This window comes from Emys orbicularis, chromosome 5 (genome assembly GCF_028017835.1).
Source record: "Emys orbicularis isolate rEmyOrb1 chromosome 5, rEmyOrb1.hap1, whole genome shotgun sequence".
Lineage (NCBI taxonomy): Eukaryota > Metazoa > Chordata > Testudines > Emydidae > Emys > Emys orbicularis.
Genome location: NC_088687.1, coordinates 58,297,415 through 58,319,880, shown reverse-complemented (window position 1 = coordinate 58,319,880; position 22,466 = coordinate 58,297,415). Strand labels below are relative to the sequence as shown.

The following is a 22,466-nucleotide window of genomic DNA, read 5'->3' as shown; positions in this document are numbered from 1 at the left end:
TACCCAAACACATAGCAAAGATTCATAACTTCCTACACATTGATAATACACACAGCATACACAGGAAAACATTGTTCAACAGATTGCAAAATTTCCAATGATACCTTACAAGGCATACTTTATACAAGAGCTATTGCAATTGTATAACAGTTGTAACAACAATGATATAAATGGTGACCTTCCTTTTTATACAACATCACAATGATAACCGTGGGTATTTTCATATCCGTATAACTATCCAATCCCTCTTTGAATCTTGTTAAATTATGGCTTCAGCAATTTCCTGAGTCAGTGAGCTTCACAGTTTAATCACATGTTGTGTGAAAAAAGTATTTCCTTATATTGGCTTTGAATTTCCCACCCTTTAATTTCATTTAATGTCCCCTGAATTACTTGCTTAATTTTAATATGTACTTCATGCTTAAGTGATATGCTGAATCAGAGCCTTCTGGTCTTCTCCAAAGCCCATGAAAATCAATAGAAGCCTTTCTATTAACTTTGGTGGGTTTTGGATCAGGCCCTTAGCGTCCAGTCCGTTCCTCATTGAAACCAGCGGAAAGACTTCAGTGGGAGATAGATCTGGCCCCTATTTAAAGTCGAATTATGCTACCCTCACTTTCACAGAATATCACCTTATCTTGTGGGTAGTCTGATTGCTATTAGTAAGTGCAGTACAATTTGACCCATGCAGAATAAGTAAAATGTAGAGAGATTATCACTCATTTACATGAACATCAAAATGAGTTTAAGGGAATATTATCATAAATTGCTACACTGAAATGTATTACCAATACCTTCCTTTTTTTGTGTACTTATAATTTATATGTAAAGATTGTCCTTAAATTTTGGAAATAAAATAAATCACCAAAAATTCCATATACTTATGAAGACAAAAACCAAAATAAATGAAAAACAAAAATTAAACACTAAACTAAAACATATCTTGCATCTTGTCATGAAGCTAACTTGGGCTGTAAAATACAATTGCAGATAATCATTAGATGTACAGTAAGAGATGAGACTTATAGAAGGATTTGTTCTAAAGTCTTTTTCCATCTCTGGTCATTGATATTTTTGTTACTGTGACAGGAAGGCTAATCAGTGACTGGCCATCTCTCATTATAGACCACTGCCAAACGGAACTCCTTTTCACAGAAAAACTTCTTTAATCACAGACACAAATACAAATCTAGAATTTTTAAAAAGTATAATCCTTAACTGAGATCAATTACTGTACGCTCTTACTTTTATTGATGTTTTTTAATGACATGTGGTTTGAGATGTTTAGATGAAAAGTGTCACCGTATACTGTAAATCTGGTTGTATGTATAATGTCTAGCTTTCACTTGGGCTGTGAAATACAGTTGTAAATGTTATCAACAATATTCAATCCCTATTAAACCCCCCCAGCCTCCTTAATGTAGTGCCCTACTGTATCTCTTTCCTTACTCTCCATTAGCTTATTGATATGCCATTCTAAGTGATGAGGAACAAATATGCTTTTTAGAAACTTTAGCACAATATTTTTGTGTGCTATTGCTCACTATAGCAGCAATGAAATTTATTTTGCTTTTTCAGAAAGGCTAATTTAAATAGGTTGTGCTACCTTTTGATTGATTGGTTATCTATCAACTACTCCTGACAAGTAACACAAAGTAAATTTCCATTCAATAAATGTAACAAATAGCTAACTTTCTTTCCCCCTTTAAAATCCTGTTTCCCATCCCCATTAAAATTTTGTCTCTTGGGGCCTGCCAGCAGATCTTGCAATACCTACATTAAACCAAATTTAAAAGTAAGGGTGCTCCTGCTGCTAACGTCTTCAGATCACAGATGTGCAAAATGAAGGAACTGGCAGTTGAAGCTTTAATGGTGGGAAGTGTAGGTTGAGTACTTGAGAGGAAAGAACACAGTAGCTCTATGTGACAAAAAAAGTCCTGTTAACATTTATGTACTTCAAAAAGACAAAGTAGACTGCTCTATATAGCTATGGGGGCTTTTTGGTTTTGTTCTCCATAAGTAAAAGCCTGTGTTCATATAGCATTACTTATAGTTATAAAGTTAAGTGGTTGTTTCTATTATTATTTATTTTGTAGGATAATACAATACCTGCTGTTGCATCATTATTACACATTGCATGTTTTATCATTTCTGTATTTTACTTTTCTATTTAATAAGATATTATTGACATTTGAGAGCCCATAGACCCTTAAAAAAGCCTGATTCTGATCTCCGTTAAACCCATCTAAATCAGTAGTACCGCAATGCAGTTACAAATGAGATCAGAATCAGTCCCGGACATTATGTTCCAATCCAGTAACTACAAGGATCCAATCCTGCAAAGACATATGCACATTAATCACATGTGCAAGTTTTTGTAGCATAGGGACCTAATTTTACATATTATGTAACAAAAGGGGAAAAACAGTAAACGGGGAAAGACTGGAGAAGGGTAAGGGATCATTAATCATAGGTCACAGGAAAGACACTATTATTTTAAATTTTATGTATATATTATTTTTTTTAGTTCAGAATGAGTACTTTGCCTCCTGTGCTGATACAGTGTCCAAAGAGATATCCCAGCCTCGTAGAGCAGATGGATTGCCCTTCAATAAAACTTGCAAGGTATGTGAGTCTCTTATTGACTTTTGGAAGACTAACACTTTTGTTGTAAATATCTTCAATCAGATATGTTAAAGAGAAGACAAATTATGGTTTGAGTAGTAGGGATATTTTAAGAAGCAAAAGTTTAAGACAAGAAAATCATCTTTTAGCAAAGTTATATGCACATAATGAATAAAAGGCAATAGGAAGCGCAAACTCACTTGTCTTTTTAAGACAGAACAATAAAATCCAAATGATCTTCTTGTCATCTAAAATATAATGTATTGAAAATGTCCATATTTGAATTGGCATCATCTAATCCACAAGGTTGCCTGCAGTTTCAGTAAAATTGTTAAGTTCAATGAAATTTCAAGATGCTGCTTAAAGAATGAAGAAAAGCTTTCGAACAATCAGTGAAGTATGTAAAGGCAGGAGAGATTAGTACCACCATTTTTCTTTGGCATTATGATAGATTTCAAAAGAGCTCTATTCATGGTATACACTTTCTCCTAAATTTTCAAAAGAGTTCTTTCCTCTTAGTAGGTATTTCATTGCTAAATCTTTATTTGCCTCTTTGAAAATGTAATCTTTTGGATTAAAAAAATAAGACTTTATCATTTTGACTTTGCATGGGAAGGAAGCATCCCTATATCTCTCAAAATATAATGTATACAAATTGTCATGAAAAAATTACCCAACACTTCATAGTTCAAGGACTAAACCTATTCACCAGGCTGAAATACACCAGTGCCTCAAATCACACTCCCTACCAAGTCATGTCTCCAGCTACCTGATCTGCCATTAGTTAGTTGCTTTCCACTGCTTAGGTTTGAAGACCCTAGTCTCCCACTGGTTGAGTACTGAGATCCCAATTAATGCTGCTCCCCACTCCAAATAAATCAGTTAATATTGGATCACAGTAAATTAATGGTAAGCAGCCCCACTTAACCTCCCACAAATCAATTTATTTCAGTCCTAAAAAGAGAGCTCTCTGCATTGAGAGATGCATCAAGGCTGAGGTTTTTCTTCCTCCTGGACCAGACTGCAGTATTTAGAGACTGAGAACAGAATGTAGTGAGCTGAGGAGCAGAGAGGCTCCAGCTGGCCTGAAGACCAGCAGTGGCAGGACTCCTGTCTGGTTTAGCAGAGATCTCTTGTATGGGACAGTCCTTGTCAACATCCTCTAAACAAACAGAGAATTCTGTATGGGATAGGTGTGGGGGGAAGGATGGATGGAAGCAGTCTCTTGCCAACCTAGCACAGGGCTCCTTGCTATTGCCACACCCTAGTAGAGTACTCTGTTGGGATGGTGGCAGTGGAGCTCCCCATACATTGAATCCTCTGTTGGGGTAGTAGGTACCCTTGTTGGCAGAGTAATTTTGATGTGGGCCCCATATCAACACATAGATCCCTTTGCTGTGATGGTTTGTCCCCCTTAGAATTCCTTCTGAGGGAGGCAAACTCCCAGTTCCCTCTGTGCCAGAAGGTAGGAATAGCAGCCCCCTCTGGTTATTTTAGTCCTAACAGTAGCAGCCCCTCTCCAGTCTAATGATAGCAGCAGCTTTGGAATTGTCTCTGTGCAAGCTTCAAAAGATGTCACCACAGTCTGAGAGACACAGGAGCACACCTGCTATGGCCACTAGCATTGGGACTCCATAGCAGATCAGTTGGATGCCTCCATTGCCTTCTGTTCCTGAAGCCTCACCCCCAATTATTTCTCCTTCCTTCCTGTATCCCCATTGAACCTTTGCTCTCTGGTTCCAGCCATGCTCCCTTGCACCTCAGGCAGCCAGCTTCTTTACCTATCTCAAACCCTCCAACAAGCTTATGTTATCCAGCTTCATCCAGATCTGAAACAGGCAGAGGGGTGGGTGAAATGTTTAAGTACTTCAGTAGTTCACTTTAGAACTGCCTTCCGAGCCTCTGACTGTGCACTGAGGCAGCCTTTCAGTGCAATCCAGCCCAGTTCACGTCTTGCTGGAGCTGGGGCAGAGAAATGGGTCTGGATCATTTACTCTGTGTAGCCCAGGCTTCCCTGAATCTCTCAGGCTTCCCTGAGCAAGTCCTGTCTTGCCACTTTCCCTTGAACGTTCCACCTTTCACTATGCCCATGCTCCCTTGGCATATATCTGCTCCCTCTATGTCTCTCCGACAAGGGTCCTTCAAAATCATACTAACATGGCCAGTAACTCTGACTTTGTTTAACGTAGCTTACCAATAGATAACCTTTGAATAAATTCTGTTACTATTAACTATCAAAACAGTCCATGGTTGGTTTTACAAGCCTTTGTGTGATTTTTTTGAAGAACTGGATATGGGTATGTAGTGATTTTATTTTGGAAATTAAAGGGAATTTGTTATGGATGTAAGGAATCTGTTAGCATGTTTGAGTATTATGATTGAGTGATAAATCCTGGGAGTGTTAATGTTTACTATAACTATTGATTTCTTTGATATTTTGTGTCTGCATTGATACAAAATGTTGAGAAACTGACTCTAAGTTACCAGTTTTTGAAGTGGGAATAAGATAAGATTTAAAGTGTATTTATCGCTCTTTATCTTTGCATGGTTCTGTTTTGTGTAAATGTTACAAGGCTGATTTTTTATCTTTGTTGTATGTATAAAGAATGTTTTCAGTAAAAGAAATTGGATAATTTTGCTCTATTAACTGAGGAGGCAAACAGTTGTAAAATAGCTGCTTCAAAATGCTAGCAAGTATGGATTGGTCATCAGTAAGAAGATGACAAAATTGATTTTTTTAAAATAAGAAATCAATTTAAAATTAAATAGAAATCAACTTAAAGGGAAAGAAGATCTTTACATAATCTATTTATGAAATGTGGTGAGTCATGGCAACACTGAAGTAGGGCTGAAGCTGACTGGTGAAACAAGTGACAACTTCTGGAAGAAAAAGGATAGTGATTCTTACCCAGTTTCACTTCCACCCCATCTCTCAATTATGACAAAATGAAAATTCTAAATAAGTGCACATGACACCTTGAAACAGACTTATAAGACATGGCCAGATAATTTTCACATTAATAATTTTTGTTGCTTTCAATTCTGATTGTTTAGAACACCCTGGTTGGAGCTTTATCTTTTTCCTATTTGGTAGTAATTGAATTGACTCTTGTATTTTTATGGTGAATAAGCTATTATGGTTCTTCTGTCTTTTCTTTCTTGTTTGTGCACAGACATCATTGATGGTGTCAGCACAGGTCTGAGAGAAGTGTTTATTTTTTTCCAGTAGCTTGAATTCTTTATGATGGATATCTGTCTTGGCAGGCCCTTTAATACACCACAAAACATTGTAGATCTTTTGTAAACAGTAGCTGATTTGTGAGGTGTGTGTTGGTTCAATTCTTGGCTATGCTTAATTTTTTTTTTTAAACTCTGGAGCACATTCCCCCATCAGAGTAGAATAATTTTAAACCTGGACTACATGACAAGTGCCACTTTAAGCTTTGTGATTCATCTTTGCTGTCTATAGAGTGTAGTGTTTAAAAAAACAAAAAAAAGATTCCCAAGAAGCAGAGGTGAGACAACAGACTTTCCATCCATCTTACTGGATATTATATTTAAATGGTGATTTAAATTAAATGTTGGTTAGATAATTGTGGTACTTGAATATTGCCTTCTCTAGATATTTTCTGCCTTTTCTTTGTATTTGGAATGTGCCCAGGAGCAGGATGGTTCCTTTTGCAGACCTCCTAAGGTGCATAGTTTCAGGGCATTTTGGTGGTGTCTAGCCAAAGAGTTTTTGTTTTTAATTACATAGTCATATACTATTTCTCGAATACATATATATATATTGTCTACATTCTTGGCTAAACATATGGTATCGTGTAATACATCTTTTACATTATTGCACACTATTTGTATTGTCCTAATGGTCCATAATACCTTCATTGATTTAGACTCTTAGGTGTAGTCTGCAGACTTTGATTTGGGTTGTAATTTAGATTATAGTTTGATAATTATGATAAATTGTTTTCTTTCTAAGGTATGTATTTTTATGTAACCAGTAGCATGTTCTATGGGCTGGGGCCTTTCTTAGGTGCAATTGAGGAATGAGATAGCGTACTATCAGGCTAATGTACTTTAAGTGCAGTTAAGGCAGCAATAGTTAAGTATGAGATGAATTTAAGTGGCCTGTATATGGCAGCAAATTTTCATTTTTTTTGTTTTTGTTTCCTACTTTATAGGGTTGCCAACTTTCTATCACACAAAACTGAACACCCTAGCCCTGCCCTTCCCTGAGGTCCCACCCCTGCCCTGCCCCTTTCCCAAGGCCATGCCACTGCTCAGTACATTCCCCCTCCCTTGGTGGATTGCTCTCCCCCACCCTCACTCACTTTCACTGGGCTGGGGCAGGGGGTTGGGGTATGGGAGGGAGTGAGGGCTGTAACTAGGGGTGCAGGCTCCAGGGTGGGGCCAGAAACGAGGGGTTCAGGGTGCGGTGGTGGTGGGGCTCCTGGCTGGGGCAGAGGGTTGGGGTGCGGGCACCAGCTGGGAGTGCGAGCTCCGGGGTGCAGCTGGGATGAGGGGGTTGGGGTACAGGAGGGGGCTCCAGGCTGGGGGATGGGGCCAAGGGATTCAGGATGTGGGAGGGGGCTGCGGGTGGAGAAAGGGGGTGTTAGAGGGGGTACAGGCTCTGGGCTGGGGGTGTGGGCTCTGGGTTGGGGCTGGGGATGAAGGGTTTGGAGTGCAGGAGCGGGTTCCAGGTTTGAAGGGGTTCAGGGCTGGGGCAGGGGGTTGGGGCTTGGGGTTGGGGCACGAGCTTACCTCGGGCGGCTCCCGGTCAGTGGTGCTAAAGCAGGCTCCCTGCCTGTTCTGGCATCGCGCTGCACCCTGGAAGCGGCCAGCAGGTCCGGCTCCTAGGCAGGGGGGCCAGGAGGCTCCGTGTGCTGCTCTCTCCCGCAGGCACCCGTCCCCCCCAGCTCCCATTGGCCATGGTTCCTGGCCAATGGGAGTGTGGGGCGAGGACAGTGCCTGGAGCCCTGTCCTCTCTTTGCCTAGGAGCCAGACCTGCTGGCCACTTCCAGGGTGCAGTGCGGTGCCAGGGCAGGTAGGGACTAACTTTCCTTAGACCCGCAGAACTGCCGACCGCACTTTTAACGGCCTGGTTGGAGCTGTCAGGGTGCCTTTTCAACCGGGCGTTCTGGTTGAAAACCGGATACCTGGCAACCCTACTACTTCAGTGTGGTATGTTTTGTAAACACAGTTTATTATGTACATATAAATTATTTTTGTGGCCTTTTTCTGGCATTCATAGAGTAGTAGGCAACACTGCAAAATGTTATCCAGATGTCCCTATAATTATGGAAAAAATATATCAGAGGGAGAGGATGCAATGAGGTAATTATAGACTGCAGTGTAATCTATATCCACAAAGGGGCAGAGTTATGGATTTACATACAACAGTGCTTAAGCATACAATCTTAGTGTTCTCTTCTCATAGTTTTTTATTGAATAAAAGTTAATTCACATTACTGCTATAAAAGTAATATCCTCTAACGTGATGTTCTCAGTATATATAAGAAGGCCTCATTGCTTTTATGGTCAGTACATAGTGCCTTTGCAATGCCAGGGCCTTTGTTATGTATGGGATTGGAGGCACAATTAAAGAACTGAAATGTTGGCTGAAATTGAATTGTCTGTCAATCCAACTTCCAACCTTAGCACTAGATCAGAACACATTGAAGTCAATGGGAGTCTTTTTGGTGACTTCAGTAGGCTTTGGGCCAGGCCTTTACTGAAGGTCACCCATTAGGATATGCTCATGAGATTTTTAGATAGGTAAAATTGTCTCTGAGCCTAGATTACACTACGCAGTATCTGCGTGAGTAAATTTTGTTTTTAAAGAGTCTAGTACAAAACAGATTTGACACTTTGCTTAGTCCAGGCTGTCAAGACAAAAATGTAATGATTCCATTTTGGAAAAAAGTTTGAGTCTAGGGGGGTGCTAAACACTGGTTTACCTAACAAAGAACTCTGTAGTGTATATAGAACCATTGGATAACAGGGTCCCTAAATACCAAAGCCAACTCTGCTTCCCTGCAAAAATAAAGATTTGAATAGCAACAGACCAAAAAGTTAATGTGATACTTGTAGGTGTTTATAAAATGTGTCTGATACATTACTTTGTCAATATTTCAGTATTTATCTGTCTCTGCGTGGCAATGATAATACATTATACATACTGCAGACGTCTACTTTAGCACCTCACAGTGTTTCTTTTAATTTTTTTTCATTTTAATTTAGGATTCATTTGATCAAAGACAAAGATGCCATAGATCATTATTTGGCGATGAATATCAAAGGGTTGTCAAAACAAGAGGCTGCTGCGTAAGTATGGCCTTTTTGAGGCATTTTAACATACAGTAAGTTTATTGTTTCCTTTGTTTCTAGTCATCATATTCAATAAAATCTGAAGTTCCCCAGGCCTTACACCTTCCTGAGTGGAACTTGGAACTTAAAAACGATGTTTCACTTCTACTGATCTTATGTCTATCAAAGCATTTAATCCTATGGTTTTATTAATTCTCATTTTTACTGAGGTTATATCACATTTCAAACATTATAGCTAGGATTGTGTCAGTAATTATATTTGAAATCATCTTTAAAAAAAAAAAAGCCTGTGTGAAAACATCTCCTGTGGGTCTGAAGTTTTGTGAACCAAAAATAAATGTTCTTGTAATACCGAATTAACATCTAGCCAATCCCCACCTCCAAATGCTGATTTTAAGATGCAGCATTTCATACACCATTAATTCTTCAAAAAGCTAATGACTGAAAGCACACTAGATATATTTTTATTTCTTACTGCTGGGATATTTATATTTAAAAGTTACAAAAGACTACACTTTTTCTGCAGTGCTTTATCAGATTTGGGATTTGGCTCCATCAGAATTAATGAAGGGATCCTAAAAATTTGGAATTACTAGTAGTTTAAAGTGGGATTTATTTATTTCAATATTTAAATAATAAAAAGATGCCTCTACAAAGTTAATTAACTATTAATATTGCAACATAACCCCATCAGTGTTAAAATAATCCCTCAATCCAACAGGAGTTGGCCAGACAACCATATTTTAAAAAAAGTACTTGTCTCCTCTTCTACATTTCAGGAACATACCCTCAACTCTGTCTCCACACTCTGGCAAATACATGTCTTTTGCAGCATGCCCTGAAGGTTCCCAAATTCAGGCTATTTCTGACCAACGAAATGGGTATAACAAGTTCAAGAGTCTTAACAGAGAATGGGCTGCCAGCATTCCCCATTTCTTTTGTAATGTTCTGGATTCAGCTTGAGTGCTTCCGTTTACCATAGCTGTGGCAGATTCAAGAATTGCTCAAGCTCTCTAATGTGTCAGCAGGAAAGATCCTAATGTATCTTAGGAAGGATGTGTTGAAAAAGCAGTTTATGTTAAAATAAACTTGTTCTTTTCTTTAGAGTTGGGAAACTACTGGAAGATGATGGACTACAAATAGATCCAAATTATGGGGCAGATTATGACTCTCTTTGTATATAGTACAAAGGACTAGAAGGATGTAAGGGTGCTCCCTTTCCTTATCTGTGTGAATTATCTGTATCATGGGTCACAGTGTGAGATGGAGAGCAGGGGCAGAGAGTGGGCAGAACCTGTTCCTCTGCATCTTTGTGCTAGCTAGCACAGATGGTGAAGGAATCTGTGTCAAGTGTAAGGACTGGCTTGGATTACTTCCCTAATGGGGAGAAGGGGAAACCAGGGACCAGACTGTCACTTTCTAAATCACAGTATGATCCCTGGTCTGCTCCTGGGTCTTACCCTTACTTAGGGGTTCTGGCACAGCCACAATCTAGACCTATTTAAATAACAAATCTCTCCCTGGACAACTCTGTGGGTACAGATGGCCTGAATGAAGTGGAGCTAATGTGTTCCAGTGTGCAGGGGGAGGAGGAGCAGAATACAGAGATCATAGAGAGGAAGAAACATGTATTCACTCATTATTACCCTAGCAACATGGAAGGGGAGAACACTAGCCATGGAGGGCTACCACAGCTTTGAAACTGCAACAGTGGTTGCATACTGGCTTTGCTTCTTAATGGCGGAGGTTTGCTTCTCTGCCTGGCCCCATGTGGATCTCCCCAGCACACAACCTATGCAGGGAAAGAACTGTCTTCTCTGTCCAACTTTGGGAAAGCTCTCATGCCTCTATATTGTAGGGTTCTAATTTGATGAGATCTACTTTCAGCCATAATAAAGAGATTTTTTTACACATAAACCATGAGTTCTAAAAGAGTGTTGAGGTTGTAAGACAGGAAAAAGCAAGGAAATCCACAGTGGAGTGAGAAATGTACCATCTGTCCTTTAGTACCGGGACACACTGGGGTACAGTAACACAACATGCTGCTTTCAAAATTATTAAAGCCTTTTGATGGATTAAAACTGAAATATCATGTAATTAATTGGGTGTATCTTTATTCGTATGTTAGAAGTGAACCTCCTTTAAATGGTTATGTTGATTTTTCTTATCTTTAGAATTTTAATGAATACTAATAGTAACTCAGAAGAAAGTAACAACCTCACTTCTACATACAGTTTATCAGTGCTGTCCTGTGTACCTACCTAGTACATCCACAGGGAAATGTCAAAAGAATATTAACACAGTACATCAACTAGAGAGCTGAGGTGTATTTATTAAGTTTATCTAGTTATATAAAAAGGAAAATTAAAGTCAGTCAGCTGCCATATCTCTAAATGGTTTCATTGCAGCCTAATTTGTGCTTTGTATTGCTCAACAGACTACAGATACTTTTTATTAAAGAAACTGCAGGAAAACATTTATATTTTGTCGGGTAATTCATTTTTTCCCTCCTAAGCATGGATTATTATATTTATTTTACTTAGGACCTTATAGTATATTGAAATAAAGGGGAAGGATATTATCCACTTGCCACCAATTCTCTAGTGTTCATATTTGAAATTATTTTAAAAGATGTTATCAGATTAGATTTGGTCCAAATTTTAAGTGATGTAAAATGAAACTTTTTCAAAATAGTTAAGCTTGCTAGAAATATTGCTAGAATTAAAACAAGAAAGAAAAGATTTTTGTAAGCAAGTGTTCTGCTGTGTTAGCAACCCCAACATTACAACACTAAGAACCTAAAAGTGAAAGACTATTTTATATTAAAAAAATAGTGAAATTGACTCTCTTGAATTTCATCATCCAAGCTGAGAGAATTACAAAAAAGTAAACAGAGCATAATCAGTTACAAGTGAACTGGAATTTTAAAATTCTTTAACATCTAATTATCTAGATCCCAATTGTGGAACTTGTAATCCTTCTAGAGAACACTCAGATATGTCTACACTTTGAACTGGGGGTGTGATTCTCAACTCAAGGAGACGTACTTTCGCTAGCTCTCATTGAGCTAGTGCACTAAACATAAAGTGTATCTGTGGCAGGATGGGCTAGCTACCCCAAGTATGGGCCTAGGGTCTCAGATGGACACATACTCTGGGTGGCTAGCCCCTCCCTCCAGCTCAAAGTATAGACATACCCAGTGTCAGTGGTACTACTCATGGAAGTATGTGCTTGCTATCATGAGTCAAGGTTGTCCTAATTGTGATAGCTGATGGATTCCTTCACCAAGTAGTTGAAGAACCAACAAGAAGGGATGCCATTTTAGATTTGGTTTTGGTGAGTAGTGAGGACCTCATAGAAGAAATGGTTGTAGGGGACAACCTTGGTTCGAGTGATCATGAGCTAATTCAGTTCAAACTAGATGGAAGGATAAACAAAAATAGATCTGGGACTAGGGTTTTTTATTTTAAAAGGGCTAACTTTAAAGAATTAAGGAAATTAGTTAGGGAAGTGGATTGGACTGAAGAACTTGTAGATCTAAAGGTGGAGGAGGCCTGGAATTACTTCAAGTCGAAGTTGCAGAAACTATCAGAAGCCTGCATCCCAAGAAAGGGGAAAAAATTCATAGGCAGGAGTTGTAGACCAAGCTGGATGAGCAAGCATCTCAGAGAGGTGAATAAGAAAAAGCAGAAAGCTTACAAGGAGTGGAAGATGAGAGGGATTAGCAAGGAAAGCTACCTTATTGAGGTCAGAACATGTAGGGATAAAGTGAGAAAGGCCAAAAGCCATGTAGAGTTGGACCTTGCAAAGGGAATTAAAACCAATAGTAAAAGGTTCTATAGCCATATAAATAAGAAGAAAACAAAGAAAGAAGAAGTGGGACCGCTAAACACTGAGGATGGAGTGGAGGTTAAGGATAATCTAGGCATGGCCCAATATCTAAACAAATACTTTGCCTCAATCTTTAATGAGACTAAGGAGGAGCTTAGGGCTAATGGTAGGATGACAAATGGGAATGAGGATATGGAAGTAGATATTACCACATCCAAGGTAGAAGCCAAACTTGAACAGCTTAATGGGACTAAATCGGGGGGCTCAGATAATCTTCGACCAAGAATATTAAAGGAACTGGCACATGAAATTGCAAGCCCATTAGCAAGAATTTTTAATGAATCAGTAAACTCGGGTTGTATCGTACGACTGGAGAATTGCTAACATAGTTCCTATTTTTAAGAAAGGAAAAAAAAAGTGATCTGAGTAACTATAGGCCAGTTAGTTTGACATCTGTAGTATGCAAGGTCTTGGAAAAATTTTTGAAGGAGAAAGTAGTTAAGGACATTGAGGTCAATGGTAATTGGGACAAAATGCAACACGGTTTTACAAAAGGTAGATCGTGCCAAACCAACCTGATCTCCTTCTTTGAGAAGGTAACAGATTTTTTAGACAAAGGAAACGCAGTGGAGCTAATTTACCTCGATTTCAGTAAGGCATTTGATACGGTTCCACATGGGGAATTATTAGCTAAATTGGAAAAGATGGGGATCAATATGAAAATTGAAAGGTGGATAAGGAACTGGTTAAAGGGGAGACTTACGACGGGTCATACTGAAAGGTGAACTGTCAGGCTGGAAGGAGGTTACTAGTGGAGTTCCTCATGGATCGGTTTTGGGACCAATCTTATTGAATCTTTTTATTACTGACCTTGGCACAAAAAGTGGGAATGTGCTAATAAAGTTTGCGGATGACACAAAGCTGGGAGGTATTGCTAATACAGAGAAGGACCGGGATATCATACAGTAAGATCTGGATGACCTTGTAAACTGGAGTAATAGTAATAGGATGAAATTTAATAGTGAAAAGTGCAAGGTCATGCATTTAGGGATTAATAACAAGAATTTTGGTTATAAATTGGGGACACATCAGTTGGAAGTAACAGAGGAGGAGAAGGACCTCGGAGTATTGGTTGATCACAGGATGAGCCGCCAATGTGATATGGCTGTTAAAAAAGCTAATGTGGTCTTGGGATGCATCAGGCGAGGTATTTCCAGTAAAGACAAGGAGGTGTTACTACCGTTATACAAGGCACTGGTGAGACCTCATCTGGAATATAGTGTGCAGTTCTGGTCTCCCATGTTTAAGAAGGATGAATTCAAACTGGAACAGGTACAGAGAAGGGCTACTAGGATGATCCAAGGAATGGAAAACCTGTCTTATGAAAGGAGACTCAAAGAGCTTGGCTTGTTTAGCCTAACCAAAAGAAGGCTGAGGGGAGATATGATTGCTCTTTATAAATATATCAGAGGGATAAATATCAGGGAGGGAGAGGAATTATTTAAGCTTAGTACCAATGTGGACACAAGAACAAATGGATATAAACTGGACATTAGGAAATTTAGACTTGAAATTAGATGAAGGTTTCTAACCATTAGAGGAGTGAAGTTCTGGAACAGCCTTCCAAGGGGAGTAGTGGGGGCAAAAGACATATTTGGCTTCAAGACTAAGCTTGATAAATTTATGGAGGTATGATGGGATAGCCTAATTTTGCAATGAATTATTAGCAGGTAAATATGCCCAATGGTCTGTGATGGGATGTTAGATGGGGTGGGATCTGAGTTACTACAGAGAATTCTTTCCTGGGTGCTGACTGGTGAGTCTTGCCCACATGCTCAGGGTTTAACTGATCGCCATATTTGGGGTCGGGAAGGAATTTTCCTCCAGGGCAGATTGGCAGAGGCCCTGGAGCTTTTTCGCCTTTCTCTGCAGCGTGGGGCACGGGTCACTTGCTGGAGGATTCTCTGCACCTTGAGGTCTTTAAACCACAATTTGAGGACTTCTATTACTCAGGCATAGGTTAGGGGTTTGTTACAGGAGTGGGTGGGTGAGATTCTGTGGCCTGCGTTGTGCAGGAGGTCAGACTAGATGATCATAATGGTCCCTTCTGACCTTAAAGTCTATGAGTCTAATGCATGGGTTCTCAGCCTGGGGGCGGGGGGGTGTCAGGGTCACACTGTACCTTCGATATTGGTAATTGGGAAGAGGTCCTGGTTAGATAGAAGGGATGTTCATGAGGGGGATCAAGACTCAGGAAGATTGAGAACCACTGATATGGTGTGTTGTTAGTAACATAAGTAAGGAGATTTGTTTGATTACACAACATATTTTTAAACTGAAATTGTCCTTTTAAGCAACTTGATGTTCTTATGTGTATGAGATCGTTATGTGAAGAGAAACTCTCCTAAATTACACTTCTGTTTAAAATTATACTCCCTGTAATTGTCAGTATACCCTGGGCAAGATTTGAGTGCCTCCCAAATAAGGGAATTTCTGTGGTTATCATTCCTTTTTTGTCAAACAGTTGAAAAAGAATATTATGGAGAAACACTAGTGTGACGGGTTCGGTCACAGAGACCGTCTTGGGACTGTCACCTGATGTGCTGAAATTACCTCTGAGCCCATTTTCCCAGTCAGCTTGGGACGCCAGAACCCTGCCTTGTTGAGCCAGACACACTAGCCTGCTGCAACACAGACCCAGGGTCTGGGCCATGCCCCAAAAGCTGCAGGCTTTAAGTGAAAACTGCTCTGCAGGTTACCTGACTCCAGCACCCAGACACCCAGCTCTCAATGGGATCCAAACCCCAAATAAATTAATTTTACTCTGTATAAAGCTTATACAGGGTAAATTCATAAATTGTCCGCCCTCTATAACACTGATAGAGAGATATGCACATCTGTTTGCTCCCGCAGGTATTAATCACTTACTCTGGGTTTACTAATAAACAAAAGTGATTTTATTAAGTATAAAAAGTAGGATTTAAGTGGCTAGTATCTTCATAGTTATGGTAAGCTAGCCTTGCATTATATACCTGATTTGAGCCCTGTTCAGAACTTTTCCAGAATTAAAACAACTCCTTAAAAGTGCTTCTGTCATAGTCTTATTCATCTTGCTTTAGGCACGTGTGAGATCTTTTGGGTTTTCTCTGAAATCATTGTTATGACATAGGGAGGTTTAATGGAAGGAGGTGTTGCTAAGGAGGGGGAAAAGGTGTATATTAATGTTGAGGTTGAGAGGAGGTTATATTTTGCTTGGTTGTCTCTGTTACTCAAGACTATGGCTCACCACACTGCTACCAGTGATAGTGAGGTTAAGCTGCTGTTCCTGAAGCTGAAAGGCGGGGGGAGGTTGTGTCTCAGGCAGAATATGGCTGCTCTCCTCCATGGGTTAGGCTGTTGTAAGTTTGTGCTGTAGTTCCTCCACAGGCTCTCAGTTTGTTTCTGCTGCCAGGGCAAAGCCGTGGCCTTGTTCCATAAAGCCATTAATGGATCAGGTCCTAGAAACATTAGTAACTACATCTTCATCTGTGAACTGCCAAGACAGTTGATCTCTTTAACAATGTAGATCACTAAGTGCAGGATGAAGCATGTGAAAGAAAAAGGTAAAGCATTCTCAGCCAAGGAGGTCTGTTTGTGGAATGACTTTTCTGAGGAGATTAGACAAATCCAGAATTTGACAATGCTGCAAGACCTTCCTCTTTGCTAAATCTTTTCTACTATAACCAGAATGACATAGCAATAATTGTCACATCCCCAAAATAAACAAAAACTATCCAAAGAAGAATTTGCCATCACCAAAGATGGGAGAAATGCTAAGACTTCTGAGTACATTAGGGACCTCACTTTGCCAATGTTACATGGCAGGTGCTCATCTATTAGAATGATTCAAGTCAGTACAAAATTTTAAGACTGCTAAATAGGTTATGACTGAGAGCCTATGTAGCCGTAGTTCCTATATTTCTCTCTTACAGTGTTGGAGGCATCCCTTTGGTTGGCCACAGTCCCCAGGGTCCTCACCAAAGTCCTGGTTGTTTTCCCCTGAGTAACCTGTCAATAAGAGCAGAGTATGTGACATGATTTGTGCAGGCAGGAGACAAGATCCCCCTATGGTTTCTAGGAGTTTTTGATAAACTGGGAGAAATCCCACTTAGAATTATCCAGGATGTCACTCCACTTAAGGACAGACGAGGACACAGAAATTGGAAAATCTTTAATCCTCAGGCTCTTGCCCTCACAGTCTTGCCTCACAGACTGCTAGTCATCTCAACTAATACCAACAGGGTCCATTATTAAGCTACTTTGCACCCTGTATATCCTGGGTCCTCCAGACATGACTTCATCAAAGATCTCTCTGCAAGGTTTTCTCCAGTGAAGTGGAAGTGTCTCTATTTCTTGGAGGTCCTACTGCTCATTCCTCTAGCAGTATGGTTGTCCCCGTGTGGAAAACAATGTCCTCCAGTTTCTAGATCTTACTCTCCAGAAGTAAAGATATGCAGAGTCACAGATGCCAACCTTCAGAGCACTCTCATGGTCCTTTTTTCTGCAGGCAAATAGATAGTATCCCTGAGAGTCATCCTGATATATTAATGTGTTGGAACTTAAGGCACTGAGGTATCTTGATTTTGGAATCATTGTTTAGGGGTCTTCATATTTTGGCATTGTATGAAAATAGTACAGTCGTGTGCTACACCAAAAGGCAAGATCACAGCAAGGGTTGGACCCTACTTTTTGTGGTTTTTTTCATAGGACAGAAACAAATGAGCTTCTTAGGTATTTATTTACAGGACACAAACAATATCTGCTTGATTGGCTCAGCAAGAAGGAACAGATCCTGGAGGAACAGAATTTGAAGCTGGATGTTTTTCCGTCCATTTCTTATCCTCCCGGTCATACATCAGTGGATTGGTTTACCACTATGTGGAAACACTTATTTTTGGTTGAATACAATAGCCATAGAAATAGATATTTTTGATTATTGGGGGGTGGAGATACATCTTTCCACTAAATCTTCCTGGAGAAAGCACAAGAGAGTTTATTTATATCCTTTGGTGCTTCATATCATGTTGTTCCATCCCAAGAGCCTGACTGACGAGAATATTGGAAGCTTCCAATGAGACTGGAGAGACAAAGCCTGGGAAAGTTGGATGCCACTAATTGCTGATGGACTGTTTCTCCCAGGAGCTGGCAGGTTGTAATGTCAAAGAGCAGAAAGTATGTTGATTCATTTTAAACCTTGTAGTAATATCTTGTGTCTGAAGATGACACAAGGCATACGTCGTATTTTGGAGGAATTTAGAAGGGGGTCTGAATATTAAGACTCCACATGCCTACTATTTCTAATGATGACTTGAGGCCTCAGCCCGGTACAGATTTAAGAAGAAAAGGCCCAGTAAGCAAATAAACTGTTGGGTTAAATTGTAGCATCCAACACAGGGTTGGAGGAAGCATCTTAATTGTTGGGTTTTTTTTAGATGTCCCTACTTATTCCATCAATCCTTGTCTGAATCTCTTCACTACATTCCTTCTCCTCTGAGTATCTTAGAATCCCCTCTTCTCTTTCCCCCCTCCCTCTGTTGTCCATATAAGCGCACATATCAATCTCTGTCTGTCTCACCCACCCTCACACACGGGTAGTCCTTATCCTTCTCATTCTCTCACTGCTTTCAGGAATGGAGTGTCACCAGGAGGGCCTTCACAAAGACTAGGGAGGATATCACTTATAGGAGGATGCCCTGGCTAGAAGGAGGGCCAGAGCCAGGAGGGTTTGGAGAATCCAGCAATGGGGAAGAAGAGGAGCTACTGAGCCAACAGGGAGGAGATACTCCTCAGATGGTTTTGCCTGCACAGTGCAAAGCACTGGAGATTTCTAGCTCTTTGTTTTCTTAGTGGGTGGAATGGAGGTGGGGGAGAGACCACCAGTGATTGAACCGACCTGCCTAGAACTCTGTAGCTGTTCAGTTTTCAAACATGTTTTTTTCAGTAGTGTTTGAGTCTGACTCGCCTGGTGTTCATGGGGGAACTTTTTCAACCAGCAGAATAAATATTGCTACTTTTGTTTTTGATGAAGCCAGACTTCTTAGTTGGCATCACATTTGCCAGGTGACTCAATAATTGACTTTTTTGATTGTTGACCTTCCTTATCTGTTCCTGAATCTGGGGCTTTTTGTTTGCCCTCTACTTTTGTTCCTAAAGTTAACTCTGGTTCATGTTAACAAGCTTATTGTATTGCCATTCCCCGCCCCCCGTTGCTAAATCAGGGTTCTGAATGCACACAATTATTAATTTAGGATTGTAAGATATGTGTTACAGAATGTTTTTGTGCCACTTTGTAGGTTGTGTGGATCTAAAAATCTGTAGGTGGGGGCTAGTGCTGCTAGGGTGGTGCTCTTGGAGGATGCTGGTGCTGCTGAAATGGGCAGGGGGTTTGGGGAGGAGTCTGTTATGTGGGTGGGGTAGTGCTGCTGGGGTATAGTGAGTAGGGCTGCTGCTGTTGAGTGGTGGTGGGACTGCTGAGATACTGGGTAGGATCTGGTGATGGTGCTGCTCATGGATGCTGTAGGCTTCTCTTTTCTCATGACCTCTATTGCTTGACTACATAGTGCTCAGCTCCAGGAGTGGGGAAGCACTGCTCCCACCCACCTCCTTGCCTCCTGAGCCAGGGAGGAGAAAGCTCCAGTGTAATTATGTTAGGAGTGAAGAGGGCATAGCAGATGAAGGGGGCAGGTGTGAACTCCTCCTTCCCTCTCCTGCCAGGCCCCTACTGGGTCTAAGGCCTGGTCTACACTACGAGGTTAGGTCGAATTTAGCCACGTTAGGTCAATTTTATAATGAATGCATCTACACAACCAACCCCATTCTGCCGACCTAAAGGCTCTTAAAATCAACTGCTGTACTCCTCCCTGACGAGGGGAGTAGCGCTAAAATCGACCTTCCTGGGTCTAATTTGGGGTAGTGTAGACGCAGTGCTGTGCAATTCGATGGCATTGGCCTCCGAGAGCTATCCCAGAGTGCTCCAATGTGACCACTCTGGACAGCACTTTCAACTTCGATGCACTAGCCAGGTACACAGGAAAAGCACTGGGAACTTTTGAATTTCATTTCCTGTTTGGTCAGCATGGCGAGCTCAGCAGAACAGGTGACCATGCAGTCCCAGAATCGCAAACGAGCTCCAGCATGGAGTGAACGGGAGACACAGAATCTGATTGCAGTATGGGGAGAAGAATCTGTGCAGGCAGAACTCCGATCCAGCAGAAGAAATGCTGATATATATGCCAAAATCGCACCGGGCATGGTGGAGAGAGACTACATCAGGGATGCACAGCAGTGCCGCGTGAAAATTAAGGAGCTCAGGCAAGCCTACCAAAAGAAAAAGGAGGCAAATGGTTGCTCCGGGTCAGAGTCCCAGACATGCTGCTTCTATGATCAGCTGCATGGCATTCTAGGGGGGGACCCTACCAGTACCCCAACACTCTCTGTGGCAGCCTCACGCAACACAGATGAGGATTTTGTGGATGAGGAAGAGGAGGAGGAGAATGCACAGCAGGCAAGCGGAGAATCCATTCTCCCCAGCAGCCAGGACCTTTTCTTCACTCTGGAGCCAATACCCTCCCAGGGCCTATTGTCCCCGGACCCTGAAGGCGGAGAAGGCACCTCTGGTGAGTGCACATTTATAACGACACTATAGGGGTTAAAAGCAATTGTGTTTAATGTTTGATTTGCCCTGAGCAATTGGGATGCATTCGCGGCCAGTACAGCTAATGGAAAAGTCTGTTAACATGTCTGAGGATGGAGCGGGAATCCTCCAGAGACATCTCCATGAAGCTCTCCTGGAGGTACTCTGAAAGCCTTTGCAGAAGATTTCTGGGAGGGCTGCCTTATTTCGTCCTCCACGGTAGTACACTTTACCACGCCAAGCCAGTAGCAAGTTGTCTGGAATCATTGCAGCACAGAGCATGGCAGCGAATGGTCCCGGGTTTTGGTTGCATTCATGCAACATTCGGTCTTTATCTTTCTGTGTTAGCCTCAGGAGAGTGATATCATTCATGGTCACCTGGTTGAAATAGGGGAAGTTTTGTAAGAGAACAGTAATCCCCTCTGTTTGCTGATCCCTGACACATCAGACCCCGGGCATGCTTGGCTGTTTGTGCTTGGCTAAAAGGGATCATCCCGGAGAATAGCCATGCGGGGGTGGGGGGAGGAGGGGAGGCAGGGGGTGTGCTGCACATCCACCCCAAAACCGCAACCCCTCCTTTTAAACGGCAACTGCAGCCCCTCCTTTTAAATGGCAAACACAACCGGCATTTGTTGCTATGGGAAAGGAGGGCGCTGCAGTTTGAAACCATTCCCACATGTTATGAACTCGGAAGAAGACAACCCCACATACCCTTTGGTTTACGATGGCTGCCTGCAAACTGAATTCTGTTGCCCAGCCATGTGTGATGTGTCACCATACCAGCAGGCACTCAATATAAAAGGCAAAATGCGACCTTGTACCTAAAACACATGTGCTGTCTGCTGTGAATTGCTTGATTCACTATGAAAGAGTCTCCCTTTTGTTCTCATAAATGCATCTTCTTAAAAGTCTACTCTCCCTTCCCCCCCCCCTGCAGCTGCAAATGCTTCTATGCTTCCTGCATCAACTCCGTCCCTGAGGTTATCGCAGATTAGAAGGTGAAAAAAATGCACTTGCGGTGACATGTTTTCAGAGCTCATGCAATCCTCCCACACTGAGAGGGCACAGCTGAATGCATGGAGGCATTCGGTGGCAGAAGCCAGGAAAGCATACAGTGAGCATGATTGGAACACGCAGGAGGAGATGCTGAGACTAATGGGGGAGCAAATGGACATGATGAGGCGTCTGGTGGAGATGCAGGAAAGGCAACTAGAGTACAGACCACCACTACAGCCATGCACTCCTTGCCAAGTTCCATATTCTCCTCACCCAGACGCCCAAGAACGCGGGGTGGGAGGCTCTGGGCACCCTGCCACTCAACTCCAGGGGATGGCCCAAGCAACAGAAGGATGTCATTCAAACAGCTTTGATTTGTAGTGTGACTACAATAAGCAATGTGGCCTTGTCCTTCCCTCCTTCCCCACCCTATCCTGTTATCAAACCCTTTGTACACCCCGGCTTCCTTTTACTAGTCAGCATTGTCAGTGATCTCACGTATTTTTTAATAAATAAAGAATGAATGGATTCAGAACAATAGGGACTTTTTTTTTCTGTGCCAGCTGTGGTCAAAGGGGAGAGGCGGGTTAGCTTACAGGGATCTACATTCACCAAAGGAGGTGGGTTTGCATCAAGAAGAAACACACATAACTGTCACTCCGTAGCCTGGTCAGTCATGAAACTGTTTTTCAAAGCCTCTCTGATGCGCAGCATGCCTCAGTGTGCTCTTCTAATTGCCCATGTGTCTGGCTGTTCAAAATTGGCCACCAGGTGATCTGCTTCCACCTCCCACCCCGCCATAAATGTCTCCCCCTACTCTCACAGATATTATGGAGCACACAGCAAGCAGCAATAACAATGGGAATATTGCTTTCGCTGAGGTCTAACCTACTCAGCAAACTGCGCCAGCACCCTTTTAAATGTCCAAAGGCGCATTCTACCACCATTCTGCACTTGCTCAGCCTATAGTTGAACTGCTCCTTACTGCTGTCCAGGCTGCCTGTGTATGGCT

The 22,466-nt window shown here is 41.5% G+C and overlaps 1 protein-coding gene across 1 annotated transcript in view; it reads left to right on the top strand.

Annotated features, from left to right (window-relative positions):
- The first annotated feature begins 2,533 nt into the window (after positions 1–2,533).
- Positions 2,534–22,466, top strand: part of TTC29 (tetratricopeptide repeat domain 29) — a 201,379-nt gene continuing 181,446 nt past the window's right edge. Inside the window, exons 1-2 of the mRNA XM_065405709.1 lie at positions 2,534–2,625; positions 8,869–8,952. Of these exons, the coding sequence (XP_065261781.1) occupies positions 2,534–2,625; positions 8,869–8,952 (176 nt within the window). The remainder of the gene's footprint in view (positions 2,626–8,868; positions 8,953–22,466) is intronic.